General features: G+C 37.9%; 1 protein-coding gene across 1 annotated transcript; it reads left to right on the top strand.

Moving 5' to 3' along the window:
- Window positions 1-2,680: 2,680 nt before the first annotated feature.
- vgll2b (vestigial-like family member 2b) lies at window positions 2,681-9,210 on the top strand. Its single transcript, XM_053633829.1, has 4 exons — window positions 2,681-3,218; window positions 3,554-3,854; window positions 5,892-6,308; window positions 8,473-9,210. The coding sequence occupies exons 1-4, from the start codon at window positions 2,751-2,753 to the stop codon at window positions 8,514-8,516; spliced, it is 1,230 nt and encodes a 409-aa protein (XP_053489804.1). The 5' UTR covers window positions 2,681-2,750; the 3' UTR covers window positions 8,517-9,210.
- The last annotated feature ends 6,602 nt before the right edge of the window (window positions 9,211-15,812 follow it).

Raw genomic sequence — 15,812 nt, 5'->3', positions numbered from 1 at the left:
CATTTCCTCAAACTGACGTCTGTCTTCGTGCTCCTGGAACTGCAGGTCGTGAGTTTGAATACAGAGATTGCTTTGCAACGATATTGGTATGTTCAGGGTTGGTGACATGCACTTCACACCCACGTGATTTTCTGAGAATGACGCAACTCAAGACCTCAGAATTATGAGGTTCAGGCTTTTTTTTTGTTCTTTTCCAAAAAATGAGCTAATGCTATAAAGGTATTTTTTTTTTTTTTTTTTTTTTTTACAGCATATATCACTGAATATACAAAATATAAAATTATATATAACTATTAATAGACATTGTTAACTTACAGATGTTCAAAAGGTTAATATCATCAAATTATCAGGTACATTATAATTGCAAGCTCTCAAACTATCTTCCAGGTTTTAAAAATGTCATTCTGCTCCCACTGACAGTGTACTGCAAAAAAAAAAAACAACAACAAAAAAAACGTACTACTATTTATATACACCAATCAGCCATAACATTAAAACCACTGACAGGTGAAGTGAATAACATTGATTATCTCCTTACAATGGCACAATGTCAAGGGGTGGGATATATTAAGCAGCAAGTGAACAGTCAGTTCTTGAAGTTGATGTGTTGGAAGCAGGAAAAAATGGGAAAGTGTAAGGATCTGAGTGACTTTGGCAAGGGCTAAACTGTGATGTCTAGAAGACTGGGTCAGAGCATCTCCAAAACAATAGGTCTTGTGGGGTGTTCCTGGTAAGCATTGGTTAGTACCTATCAAAAGTAGGTAAAAGGAAGGAGAACCAGTGAACCAGCGACAGGGTGATGGGTTCCCAAAGATGTGTGTGGGGAGCAAATGCTATCCTGTCTGGTCCGATCCCACAGAAGAGCTACTGTAGCACAAATTGCTGAAAAAGTTCATGCTGCTCTCATAGAAAGGTGTCAGAAGACAGTGCATTGCAGCTTGCTGTGTAAGGGGCTGAGTAGACCCAGACCGGTCAGAGTGCACATGCTGATCCCTGTCCACCACCGAAAACACCTACAATGGGCACGTGAGCATCAGAATTGGCTCATGGAGCAGTGGAAGAAGGTGGCCTGGTCTGATAAATCATGTTTTCTTTTACATCATGTGGACGGCCGGGTGTGTGTGCATCGCTTACCTGGGGAAGAGCTGCTACCAGGATGCACTATGGGAAGAAGGCAAGCTGGTGGAGAAAGTGTGATGCTCTGGGAAATGTTCTGCTGGGAAACCTTGGGTCCTGACATTCATGTGGATGTTATTTTGACACGTACAACCTACCTAAACATTGTTGCAGACCAAGTACACCCCTTCATAGCAACTGTATTCACTAATGACAGTGACCTCTTTCAGCAGGATAATGCACCCTGACACACTGCAAACATTGTTCTGGAATGGTTTGAGGAGCATGATAAAGAGTTCAAGGTGGTGATTTGGCCTCCAAATTCCCCAGATCTCAATCTGATCGAGCTTCTGTGGGATGTGCTGGACAAACAAGACCGATCCATTGAGGCCCACCTCGCAGCTTACAGGACTTAAATGTCTTGGTGCCAGATACCACAGCACACCTTCAGAGGTCTTGTGGAGTCCATGCTTTAATGGGTCAGTGCTGTTTTGGTGGCACAAGGGGGACCTCTACATTTTTTTAATGTTATGGCTGATCGGTGCATGAAGTATACTAATTTCTTATCAATAGTATTGCTTTATTGTTTTGTACATTTGATTTGTTGTAATATAATATAATATAATACAATACAATATAATATAATATAATATAGTATAATGCAAAATTATATAACAGAGTCACAATTTATGAGTTATGAGCTAATCCAAAACCAAATAATTTATCATTCATTGCTCTTAACCTACAAAATGGTCCCCGCTGTTGTCTTAAAGCATCTTTGAAGTATTTTCTTTTGTGATTTCCCTACTTTAAAATACCCAATAAGCCAGTTCATGAACTGATGAGTGTACTAAGATATGTTAGAGCATGGAAATAACTAAAATACCCACTAGTTATGCCAAGTGTATTAGTTCTTGGATATGAATATGCATCTTGTAAAGCACGAACATGAACTGTGATCTGTTTACATTTTAAAGACATTTTTACTTGTGTCATTGGTCTTCAATGATTGACTAAGAGAAATCTTTAAGTGATTGACTGGAATTCTGGTGTGTGTGTGTGTGTGTGTGTGTGTGTGTGTGTGTGTGTGTGTGTATGTAACATTTAAATCTAGACCCAGAATCACAATCAGCTGAGGTTAAGAGTCTCGTGACTTTTGTTTGCATCTGGCTTAACTGAGATTTGAATAATTACTATAAAGATTATTCAGATATAATCTAAATATAATCCAAATAATTAACTAACATAAAACTGGGTAACTGAGAGGAGATAATGCGGTTTACGCATGCTTTCTTATATAAATTCATAATCTAGTAAAGGTTTAACTTGAAGGGGGAGCGGTAAGGCATATAAATGAGAATATTTTAAATGATTGCAAATAGTTTTTTAGCTTGCCTTACCATACAATTTGTTAGGATGTTAAATGTTTATGTACATTATATGTTTTGGGACAGTTTTGCTCATGGGATTAGGGGGTGTCCTGTTCTCAAGCTTTATTGTTGGAGCTGGGTAATGACCTAGTGACCCTTCAACACTGCAGCTACCACCGTCCACTTCTAGAAAGTTTACTTTAGAATTAAAGGATGGTATCTGGATGGTAGCTTGATGGCCCCCGATGCGTGTTTGTCCGCAGAATGCCCCACCTTTCACGTCCACCAGCAACCTACATAATCATTCCAATAAGTTGTGTGCCAGAAGCGCATGAACCTCTGTTTGAATCCCCACCTCTTGTACTAACACACCCCTGTATAGCTGTGATTGGCCAGAAGCAAATGAATGACGTCCCTCAAGAAGGAAGACTGGCTCCAAATCTGTCTCCAAAAAGAACTGTACCACCTGGAAGTCGGGGCAAAAAAAAAAAAAAAAAAAGCGCGGCACAGAGAGACATTAAACAAGCGCTACGGAAAGGCTGTAGCAATCTACCCGGCCTCCTCTGTTGGTTCTTTAACCGGAGGACAGGAGAGCAGCGCGCGCTTTCGCTTCGGACGCGGGAGCGGCGCACGGCGGCGTTTATCATGAGTTGCCCGGACGTCATGCGCCCGCTTTACGGCCATTACGCACCTCACGCGCCTGGAGCCGCCGCGATCGTCGGCAATTTTCCGGTGAGTTTCCCCCCACTTTATTCACTCGAAACTAATCAGGAATTATTCATGTATAGTCCTGTTTTTCAATTCCTTAAACCGGATTTGCTTGGCCAAGTGCGCACCACAGACACCTCCCAAATTCGCATGTTTTGCACCTTTACGCATTTACGGATTTTGTTTGTGTGCTTGGTATATGGATCATATATAGCCTATTCTACCTTGTGCAAAGTGATATATGTTAAGAACACTTAAGAAGACTGCTTAGTTGTCAGTCATGCACACATGCACATTGATGGGATTGGCTATTACGACATTGTTTGGCAAAAGCTCTCTCCCATTCAACCCTCTCCCAGACTCACACTCGTGTCAGCAGTCCATCGTCTCGGCACAGGAACCTAATGGACGCCTCTGGATCAGAGGAGGTCCCAGTTTTAGGAGGGAACCCAGTGCCAGGGAGCCTGTCCTCATCTGTGTACTCCTCGGGCGGACAGAAGGAGAAGCCAGTCAGGGAAGCTGAGTACCTGAGCTCTCGATGCGTTCTTTTTACCTACTACCAAGGGGATATCAGCAGTGTGGTGGACGAACACTTCTCCAGAGCTCTCAGCTCCTGCACAGGGATGGAAGGCAAGAGGAGAGCCAGCCAGGCCAGCACAGGTGAGACCTTAGAAGAAACAAATACTGTACAGTGCATTCCCTATTCCCTTTGAGAAGTCTCATATGTATCTCAAATGCATTTCCAATAAACTTAGAATCATGTTTTTTTAGGCGCTAAAAGCATCAAATTGACCCTAAATACGGTAATTTTAGTATTAGGCATTTGATTGAGACAAGATGCAGATAAACACCTGTAGCTGGTTAAAATGTAGACAAGACACCTAGGTGCCTTGCTAAATGCAAGTAAGTTCAGGTGCATACATTAGGTTTGTATTGTAAAATGTTTGAAAAAAGATCAATTATGGAGGATTTTCCCGGTGCTACAGTTTATATTTAATCTATCCTGGCTACTGAGAGGATCTATAAAATGTCCAAATATCCTTAACCATTTGAATGCTCATGGGTGGAGGACAATCACTGATCGTTTTGACCCCTAAAAGCCTGCGTATTGGCCTCAGTGACAATACCACAGCCCTCGTCCCCTCTCTGATTATGTCGCTCTCTTTGCCATCTACATTCTACTCTTTCAGTGTGGCTTCCTGCCTCCCAACAGATACTATGTTTAAATATGGTGGTAAGCTCCGAGGCTCGAGGCTGTATCGGCTTCAAACAGCTCAGGCGGCCTAGCTATCCCCACACCAAGATTTATGGCTGACGCCACCTCCCCTGATTTCAAACTACATCACTGGTGTCTTTTTTCGGAAGAATTCTAAATATAAATGTAATGGCTAAAAACATAAAATGCCCCCTGACATTCTACAAGGGCTGACAGGAGGTTAGTGAAAACAACTGGTGGGGTGAGAAGGCGGTAGCCACGAATAAGGGAGGGTAGCAGAAGAAGAGGAGAGGTGCTATGTGGTAATAGGGGGGTAGGAGGGGTTTGTTGAGTTGTACTCTCTCTCAACTTAAGAGTGAGAGATGTCATCACAGGAGGTGATTTAAAGTGGCAAAGTCCTTGTGCTGTGTTGCAAGCAGCATGAAACTGCTACCTTATATAGAGAAGGGACAAGCCCCTCTCTGTCCTTTACTCTGTGTACTACATTCTGTCCTTTTCGATCTCTTTTCTGTTTCTTATTTATCAAGTCATCATTGTTCTGTCTGTTGGTGTCATGTTCCCTCTCTCACTGCCATCTCTCTCTGTTATGATGCACTGTTTATTTGTGTGATCTATTATAAGAACATTTGAGGTACATGCAACACCATATGATTCAACTTGAAAGAAATGAGGTGCAATCATGTGACATGCATGACTTCACTGAGAAGCAGGGGGCCTAATGTGGACACACTTTGCTGCTGACAGTCAGCTGCCTTTTGACCCTGCCCGTTGTTTCCCTAATGAAATCCTATATTAGCATGCCATACCTTACTGATAAAGTGATTTATTTAGTTGCTAGTTGAGTGAAGTGTCGTATTTATACAGAAGTCTGTACCTTCACAAAACGAGGCTGTAAGAAATGAGAAAAGAGATTTTAGACTGAGTAAAGTCAGGATTTTTACAGCATAAAAGGTGGCAATGTTACAACAGTTTAAAATGTTATAACTCCTGTTGTCACACGCCACCTAGAGCAGTACAGGTGCATTTATTTATTTATGTATTTATGTATTTATGTATGTATGTATGTATTTATTTATTTATTAACACAAAAATAGAAATTGCGAGAAACTAGAACGTTAATTTTATGCCCAAGCAATATATCAATATGCTGACATTATATGAGGGTGAATCAAATGAAAACCTTAAAAGTGCGACATAAATTAGAAGCAAATTTAACACTTGTGCAGTGTTGAAACACTTGCATTGAACAAAATGGAGACAATGTCAAAAAATATATTACTCTTTGTTTTACACCTATTTGCAACAAACAAAGCAAGTTACACACACACCAGCATGGAAAGAGTCCATTAGATAAACTCCAATCTCTTTGGGTCATCTTAATCCTGCTATTAATAATCACCTGCATTAAAATGAAGCTACTTGTGGTTTTGACTTATATCAAAGACCAAAGTTTCTTTCTTGCTCTTTCTCCGTCTCTCTAGAACCAACATCTCCAAACAGTCGGAGAAATTTCCCTCCATCCTTCTGGGACAGTAATTACCCGCCACCTCCCAGTCGACCGCATTGTGACCCAACAGGGACCCCAGCCTACTCCGTGGACCCCTACACCCAAGCTCTACACGCAGGTTTACCTCATGCCCATCCTCACGCACACCCCTCTGACTCCTGGGGCTACACCCAAAGTCAGGTGTATGGACCCCCACGGTCCCTCCATGAACTCTACTCTGCACCGGGTCTGGAGGCACACTATAGTCCCCTGCTCATGCCTGCTGTCAGGCCACCCCACCTGCCCCCCACCCTGCCAGGCCATTATGACGTAGCAAAACTGGAACCTACGTCCACGTGGCCTGGACTGCTACCACCAGGAGACATGGCACTTGCCCTAAACATGGACCCAGGTAGGAGCAGTTCACTGTGAGCGTCTGACTTGCAGATCAGTAAAACGTAGGGAATACTTGAGTAGAAAAACACCAAGTTCTTGAACGTTTTCAAGATTAAGTCCTGGAATGCTCTGTGAATTCTGGCTCTGAAAGTTCAGCTACAGCACTCAAGTTCATAATTGGTCCCAACTAGAGATATGCATGCAATTGCTTTTTCAATCCTGATCAGGCAGTTATTATTTTACTTGCCTGAAAAGTTTTCTAATGAATTTATTTGGTTCCAAATTATAAACAAACTAGTAGCCTAATTTAAACCACTGTGACCCTGACCAGCCAGTTACTGCACAGTGTGTCTTTCTTTGTAATGTGAGCTGAATATCTGACCACTCGTGCAACTTCTCATTTACATCCTGTGAGGTCTGGTCTTGTCAGATTTCTAGTCTTAGTCAGATACCCTGTGAAATCTTTCGGGTGAAATAAAGAATAGTGTACCTCCTATTCATATCTATATTTGTGTCCCTTTAGAACACATCTGTTCGTTGTGAGTAATGTTTTCTTATTCAATTACATCCCTATTAGTGGGATTGGAAGCAAGACAAAACCTTTACTAAGAAAAAATTCCACAAAATGTATCACTATGTATCCCTATGTATTCCCTATGTATCACTATGTATCCCTATGTCACACCGAGGGAATCTTATCATAACCATGTTAACCACAGCCTCATTTGAATGTAGTATTAGTTCTAGAGCCAGATCCAAAAAGAAATTTAGGAATGAACTAGTAATATTTTCAAATACAGATCTAAAAGTGCATTAAAAAATGGTGCTCATGAATTTGAGCTTTTGTCATGAGAACATAGTTACTAAGCAACTACTATGTGAAGAAATAACTTATGATTGAGACTAATGATTGTGCTATATAGCACATAGCCTTTAAGCTTCTTTTTTTATTTACTTTTTTTTTTTTACAGAAATAATGTAAAGGCAGAAAGACAGTGTAAATGAGACAAAACTGTTGGGAATAATCAACATTTTCCTCAGACATGCTTGTAAATTACTAAGAAAAGGCTAAAATTACACATAGAATTTGCTTCAAACTGAACTATAATGGGCTCCACCATATTGACAGACAACAACATTGAGCTACAACTCATAACCAAGAAGTTATAAGAATCTTTAACTACTGATGCTGTGCGCATTAATTTTCTCTAACAGCATGTTTATATTATTGAGCTCATTCTAATACGAGATCATTTCTGTAGTACTAATTTACAGGGACTGGCATGGAGGACTCTCCATATGATCATGTTTAATAATAAATGGATTACAAAAGCATTGTTATTTAACAAAGAAAAATGTCGACTTGTTCATATAGTAAAGGTTTCTCTAAGGACATAATTATTTAACATTTATGAAATAAGTCTTGAGTGACAGTACTTTATAACATTCTGTATGTTTTCTGCCAAAGTGATATCTTCAGGACAGAGGACATTGTGCTTTCCACTTCCTTTGTTACATAGCAAGTTGTGTGTTTTTGTCCTGTTAACATTGATAAAAATAGAGGCTGGTGAGAGAAACTACTGTTTATAATGTAAGTGATAGGACAGGAACTAACTGGCTTCATGGACGGGCCACAACATTAAGCTTCACTGATAAACAGAAAAGAGTATGATGTCATTGATTGATTAATAAATAAAAAATTGTTCGTGGTGGCAAATTGTCATGGTGTAAGGGGAATAAAACACTTCAAGGCATGCGTTTATGGGAAATTATTCAGCTTTGTGGTGGTAACAGTAACTGTTTCACATCGTGCCGCATCACACCACCCTCTCATTGACCAATTTCCATGACAGGATTCTCCCAAGTGTTTTAATTCTTACATGACTAATTCAGACATGAGTCTTATAACAAAAATAACTTGACCTGATGTTCGGTGTAAGAGTTATCAGTAACACGTGACTATTTGCTCCTATTGCTGTAAAAATCTGACCGAGATGTCGTTCTATTTGCTTTTAACCATCATGCCATGAAGAGAGTATATAATGGAGAACAGGTACAAACCGGTATATCGTTTGCAAGCAAGTGTTTGTGCTCATTGTCGTCAAGCATCCATGGAGACCTGTGTCTTCCTGTATCCTTATTGTCTTGTCTTTTGTTCCCATGTCTGCTTTGCGCTCCAGGGCTGCAGCCGCATAAGAAAGGAAAAGAGCTCTACTGGTTTTAACGACCATCTTGATCATCAACTCGGCCAATTAAAGCTCTGGAGAGCTGAGGACCGACCCATTGTAACGGAGCTTCTCTCTATCAGACCCCTTCGACCTTGCCAGGTTTATCTGTGCACCATGGAGATAAAAAGAGCATGGAGAGAGAACAGCAGAAAAATGAGAGGGGTCCAGCTCTGTGCATCTGTCTTTCCTTCTAATCCTTCCATTCTCTCTCTTTCTCTTTTTTTCTCCTGTTTTTTTTGTGTGTGTGGTGTAACAAAAAACCCATCCTGCTGACAGGACGGTCAATTGCCTTGAGAGATTTGAGTGAACAATGGAGATCCAGGATGGAAAGAAAGAAATGACAAACATTTGACAAAGAATTGACAAGCGTGAAATAAATAAAGGTAATAGCAAGTTATTCATAATGTGTACTACAGCTCTGTGAGGGGATTTTCATATTTATCACACTTTGTATTATATGTTATACTGTATGTGGAATTTGGAGAAAATATCAGTAGCCAAAAGGATGTTTATGGCTGTTTGTTTTTCTTATGAATCAAGTGTAATATTTTGTTTTATCTATTAAAGTGTGTCGACTGAATTTGACTACATCTGAAGGCCAGTGATTTGTGGAAGTGTACTATTCAGAAACCTTTCACTATAAAGTAGTTTCAGTTGGGAAATTATGTATATAAAATTTCTGTGTATTCATGTATGTTTGTATGTGTCATTTTTCTTGTATAATTATTACTTTAATTTGTTTTCCTGTGATAGCAAGTTATTATTTTTAATTGGTCATCAACATAATTTTTTTTTACTTCTTGAAATAAAGAATTTTTGTTTTTAACATGATAATATAATTAAGACAATGAAAAAAAAAAAGATATACCAAGCAAAGGCATATTGATAGTTAATCATACTTAAAATCTCACTTAACATTCATAACACAAGCCTATTTCTACATTTGTTTGTTTCTATATTTTTTACATGTCCCTTTATGCTAGTGTTATACTAAATTTATCCTGAATGCAACACACACAGTTGTTTTAAGTGACAACTCTGTTTAAGGCCTACATGCTTAGGGGGGGGAATGAAGGTTCATTATTCACTATTTCCCTGTCCTGTGATCTCAGGAAAGAATGTGTTAACTTAACAGAACAAGAAACCAAATCAAATTAACTTGTCATGAAAAAACAAACAAACAGAGAAAATGAAATATGTGAATCAATAAAAGTTTTTAGGGCTACTAGGGTTGAACCTTGCTGAAGTTGAAAGATGAATATTTGTGTTGTATTTTGCTTCTATTTATTTAAATTCAAACAAATAAAGTCTTTTTCAGTCTGCTGTAATTTTCATTTTCTCAGATCAGCTGCGATTGACTTAACAAGTGCTTTGACATGCCGTAAATCAAGCATGACTGAATACATTGGGTTGCCAAATTTTAGAGTGTGTAAATGCCAGTGAAGCATTGGCATGTAGTGAGAATCTGCCACTGCTGTTGAGCAAGATGGTATGTGTGTGTGTGTGTGTGTGTGTGTGTGTGTGTGTATGCATGTGTGTGTTGCAATGGCTCCACAGGGTCATGCCATGTGCTTGACCTGTATGATGGAGATTCAGAAAGCTGTACATTTTATGCACTTATTTAATTTAGTCACATGTGGAGCACCGTAATCCGAATGAATATAGTGCTTTATTTATATTACAGTTGGGGGAAATAAATATTGAACGCGTCAAATATTTTTTTCAGTAAATATATTTCCTATGAGGCTATTCACATGACATTTTCACCAGGCATCAGTATTAACTCAAGAAATCCAGAACTATAAAGAATTCACAACATTAAAGTCCATAAATAAAGTTATGTGTAATAAAGAGGAAAATGTGGAAAAAACAGAGGAAAAAAGTATTGAACACGCTAATAGCTTCAAGATGCTTCCTGTATGAAGAAATTAATGGGCTGCAGTATTAAGGTGTGATTTTGGCCCATTCTTCTAAACATGTTGTCTTTAAATCTTACTCAATTTGATTCAAATCAGGTGATTGACTGGGCCATTCTAACACCTTGACTTTTTTTTTCTCTGAAATCAGTTGAGAGTTTCCTTTGCTGTATGCTTTGGATTGCTACATTTATTTCCTCATTGGAAATATATTTACTGAAAAAAATGTTGACGCATTCAATACTTATTTCCCCCACTGTATTTATATAAATTTAATATATAGTATACATTTAGTATAAATACAGTATACATTTAAATGTAGATTTTATATCCGGATTTCTGTAAAGCTGCTTTGGGACAATATCCATTGTTAAAAGTGCTGTATAAATAAAGTTGAATTGAATTAATGAATTTAGGAATAAGTTTACAAAGAGGCAGCTCCTGGATCCTGAACTAATGACTGGGGTAATATTACTGTATTATTATTGAAATAGGTTGCCAGTTCCATCCTTTTCATCAGGTACCGTGAGTAAAAAAGAAACGAATAAATAAATAATACCACACCAACATGCGCACGTATACACACACACACACACACACACACACACACACACACACACACACACACTAAGCTGATAGAGCCATACAAAGGGGAAATTCATATTAGAAGCTCCAAAATTGTATAACATAGGAAATTTGCTGTTGAATTCTTGTTGTGTTTATTTACGTTGCACTTGAAAGAGTTTATGAGAGAACGCTGCCCTCTATTGGTAATAACATGTATTGCTTTCTCACTGCAGATTACCCAACTCCAACAGTGATGGAATTTCTTTACACTTTGTGGATTTGTACTTTTCTTCTCAGCTGTTCATTGTTATTTGGAAATGTTATTAAGTGGTCCAGACTAGTCACTATTGTTGAGGTGACTAGCCACCATTTTTTATAACTAGGTGTAAAGGATTGGCCAAAACTACATTTTAAATCAAGGCCTGTGCTAACACAGTGACCTATTGGTGTCTCTCATGTTCTATAATCCAACAAGAAAAGCCAAGAGAGAGAGAGAGAGAGAGAGAGAGAGAGAGAGAGAGAGAGAGAGAGAGATAAAAGGTTGCACTTTGCCTTCAAAGACAAATCACTTTCCATACACCATTAGTTAAAATTAGTAACACATTTTTTCTTGGTTATACAGTTTCAGTTTTAGTTTTAGTAGCTGTAATATCCTGTCTTTTAGTCTTATCAAAGGTTAGCATAAGAATCAACATGTTTAAAACTACCTTAAAATTCTTTGCTTATTCTCAAGAATAAACAAACAAAGTTTGAAGAAAAAAAAAATATTAAACTGTATGTAAAGCCATAGGGGGTTGCACAATGGTGAAGTGAATAACATTCCCTGCTGAAAAAAACCCAAGCAAACAATAGAAACCCTCATAGAATTTGTCATGATTTTAATGTTTAATGATTATAATGGGAATTGTACTGGTTTTAAACTGTAATGGTCCATGTGGGTCTCTACAGGTAATTTGTTACCTTCTGTTGGTGCCATGTTATGTCTAGTGGATACCATTAAGGACCAATAATAGCAATGGTAAAAGTTTTAATGATTAGCTGATGGTTTGTATTGGCATTTGTAGTATGCTGGAAGTAACACAGGAAGTATTTATTGTTATTCACTACAGCAATTTACTACCAAAGAAGTCCGTGAAATATAGTGAAACCTGTTTAATTATTTAAAAAATGATATTTAGTTTTATGGTAGCTTTACTACAATAATCCCGATACACACATTGCAACACAAGCACAATACCTAAGATAACAGTCACATGTTTAAAACTAACCAAAGCCCATGGGTTAGTTATAATCATATTGGCATCACAAAACATATTGTAATCATGATTTACTGCTCACTAGTTCCCCATAATTGAGCTTATTTCCCAATAAACGCTGAGCCAGCGTTTCCCACACATTACCACAACCATGTGCCATTGTATACGAAAATAGGATGATAACTGCAAGAAATCTATCTATCTGTGCACATTTCTCTGGGCATTAATAGGGCAAATAAAGGCACATGCTCTCGATCACCTGATAAAACAGAACACAACACAGACTGTAAAAAGTCCAAAAAGTGCCTGTCTTTTATTTACTGCCATAAAAAAAAAACATAGTGTGTATGAGGAAGACTAGAGGTCACAATTACTTGTTCCTTGTTGAGCTACAGTAACAAGATGAAGCCATATGTGAAACAGTGGTTTTCCTGTGAGATATTGTGGTGGTCTCGCCCCCCATCTCTTGGTCTGAGAATCTGAGAGTAGGTTCAGTCACATGCGCTCAGACTTGTGTTATTGTTTTGGTAAAGTCCAAGCCTAAATGATTGTGTCTCAAAAATAGAAATTCTGAGGGAATTTCAGAAGAGTTCTCTGCTGACAAAAAAACTAACAAACAAACAACGACAAAAAAAACAACACCCCACCAATAGAAACCATCACAGAAATTCTAATGGTTTCCACTAAAAATACCATTACAAACCATTAAAACCATTACCATTATTTGTCCTTAATGGTATCCACTAGACACTAGGTTCAGCATTTTATGGGAAATAAGCTTAATTATGGGGAACAAGTGAGCAGTAAATCATGATTACAATATGTTTTGTGATGTCATTATGATTATAACTAACCCATAGGCTTTGGTTAGTTTTAAACATGTGACTGTTATCTCAGGCATTATGCTTGTGTTGCAATGAGTGTATCGGGATTATTGTTGTAAAGCTACATAAAACTAAATATCATTTTTTAAAATAATTAAACAGGTTTCACTATATTTTAAGGACTTCTTTAGTAGTAAATTGCTGTAGTGAATAACAATAAATACTTCCTGTGTTACTTCCAGCATACTACAAATACCAATACAAACCATCAGCTAATCATTAAAACTACTACCATTGCTATTATTGGTCCTTAATGGTATCCACTAGACATAACATGACACCAATAGAAGTCAACAAATTACCAGTAGAGACCCACAGGGACCATTAGAGCTTACATTAAAACCAATACCATTCCCATTATAACCATTAAAACCATTACAAATTCTATGAGGGTTTATATTGGGGGTTTTTTTTCAGCAGGGTTGTTAACATGCTAGCTAATATTTGCAAGATTAGGAGTAAAGTGTTTGTCAGCCGTAACTAGTTCCTATTCTCTCAAATGTCAGCTGGCTATTAGCATTCAGTTAGTCTGTATCATCAAAGTTATTATCAGGCTAGCTAAAATTTGTGAGATGTTTGCTGTTGTTAGTTAGCCTTAGCTCATTCCAAATTGCTGAAAGGTTAGCTAGCTATTAGCATGCAGTTATTTTGTATCATAAGACTTATCATGTTAGCTAACATTTGAGATTTTTTTTGCAATAAAGCTTTGGTAGTTAACTTTAGCTAAAGTTTTGGTTCTTTGATGAAAGAAAAACCAATTTGCTAGCAATATTTAAAACCAGTGTATGATCTAAGGCAGATGTTTTTTTTTTTCTTTTGTTCTTATGCTTTTAATTTCGCACTTTAAGTAAATTTAGGAGTCTATACTTTCTTTCTTTAACTTGAGAGAAGAATTTGAATTTGTAGTGTAGTAGCAGTTTGGATACTTTTACCACCTCTGAATAGCAGAGACATTATGTATGTAAAACAGATCATTTGCCCCTTTGACTCTCAGAGAGAGGCAGAAAAAAAAGGTGTTAGTGTGACTTATGGGGAAACAAACAGGATGTTTGACGTACTTGAGAACCCTTTCCAAGAAAACTAAATATAAGACATAGCCGTCTTACCGGTACTGGTTGTAAACAGCCCACTGAAGCCATCAAAACAAACAATGTAACAATGAATGTTAATGTATATTTTTTCCCCCATCAATAAATGATTTAGTAGGGTGTAGTAGTTGAAATTGAACAATTCTGAAATGGGTTTCAGCCAGGAATCCCTTTCAATGTAAAAAAAAACAAAACAAAACACCTTTATTTCACCATTACGATGGCAAGAAAATATGTACCATCATAGTTAACTTTCTACCCTGAGAATCCAAAACAGCTACTCTATGTTAAAATTGACCATAAGATTACACCAGTTTAATTCACAAAACAACTACTTACACTTATCGCTAAAGTAATATAATATAAATATAAAGTAACAAAATTTGGTCACCACTGTAATGCCATTTAAAAAATCCTCACACATCCATACACTATTGACCTGTTTCTTGCATTGACATGCAAATTAAAGATAAAAAATATTATATGTTTATCTTAATATAGTTAACTACATCCATCCATCCATTTTCTATACCGCTTATCCTACAGGGTCACGGGGAACCTGGAGCCTATCCCAGGGCGCATGGAGCATGGTGCGCATGGGGCACATGGATGGGGAGCCAATCCATCGCAGGGCACAATCACATACACATTCACACACCCATTCATACAGTACGGACATTTTGGACATGCCAATCAGCTTACCGTGCATGTCTTTGGACTGGGGGAGGAAACCGTAGTATACAGCGAAAACCCCCACAGCATGGGGAGAACATGGAAACTCTGCACACACAGGGCAGCGGTGGGAATCCAACCCCAACCCTGGACGTATGAGGTGAACGTGCTAACCACTAACCACCGTATGCTCTCTAGTTAATTACAATTTATTGAAAAACTCCAAAAGACACTTTCAGTCAAGGACAGAGGCTGGTAGTCTTTCTTATATCGCCATTTCATACATTTTTGTCTCTCACTGTGTGTGTATGTGTGTGTATGTGTGTGTGTAGGATGTGTAGGATGCTTGTGTTTTTAACCTGTCGTTTCGTGACAGGTTCTGAAACCACTGTTATGCTGAATTGCATAAACATATGTAGACGTACAGATGGTTTTTCACATGGGTTTTCTGTGAGAAACTGTGGTGGTGTGCTTTCTCTCTCTCTCTCTCTCTCTCTCTCTCTCTCTCTCACTCTCTCTCTCTCTCTATAGGAGTGTGACAGTGGTTTGAAACATACTTCACCCCATTATATAGGGGAAAGCCAGCACAGTTGTAGCATGGCACAAATGTAATATGCTTGTTTTCTCTAAATGCAAGTACACAATTGGGCTTCATGTGTTCATCACATTTGTATATTTCTGTTAGAAAAAAACCCCAAAACATTTTATGCCAGATAGGTAAAAATAAATAAATAAAATAAAATAAATAAATAAATAAAAAATTGTGTTTTTCTAATATTTTCTAATATTTTCTCTAATATTATTTTTCCTAATGTGCAGTTGTGTACACTTATCTCTAGATTACACTGTTTGCATAGTTCTCATTGCATAGAGTTTGTACATTCTCCTTGTGTATGCAACACTGTGAGA

Source organism: Ictalurus furcatus, chromosome 9 (genome assembly GCF_023375685.1).
Source record: "Ictalurus furcatus strain D&B chromosome 9, Billie_1.0, whole genome shotgun sequence".
NCBI classification, from domain to species: domain Eukaryota; kingdom Metazoa; phylum Chordata; class Actinopteri; order Siluriformes; family Ictaluridae; genus Ictalurus; species Ictalurus furcatus.
Note: the sequence above shows the minus strand (reverse complement) of the source record. Positions and strands in the feature narration are given on the sequence as shown.

What these genes read in the sequence shown, in the direction of transcription:
- vgll2b (XM_053633829.1), top strand. Translation starts at nt 2,751, where the DNA reads ATGCCCCACCTTTCACGTCCACCAGCAACCTACATAATCATTCCAATA. An exon ending in CGATCGTCGGCAATTTTCCG is followed by an intron (nt 3,219 to 3,553) that starts GTGAGTTTCCCC and finishes ACCCTCTCCCAG; the next exon opens with ACTCACACTCGTGTCAGCAG. An exon ending in TGCCCTAAACATGGACCCAG is followed by an intron (nt 6,309 to 8,472) that starts GTAGGAGCAGTT and finishes TTTGCGCTCCAG; the next exon opens with GGCTGCAGCCGCATAAGAAA.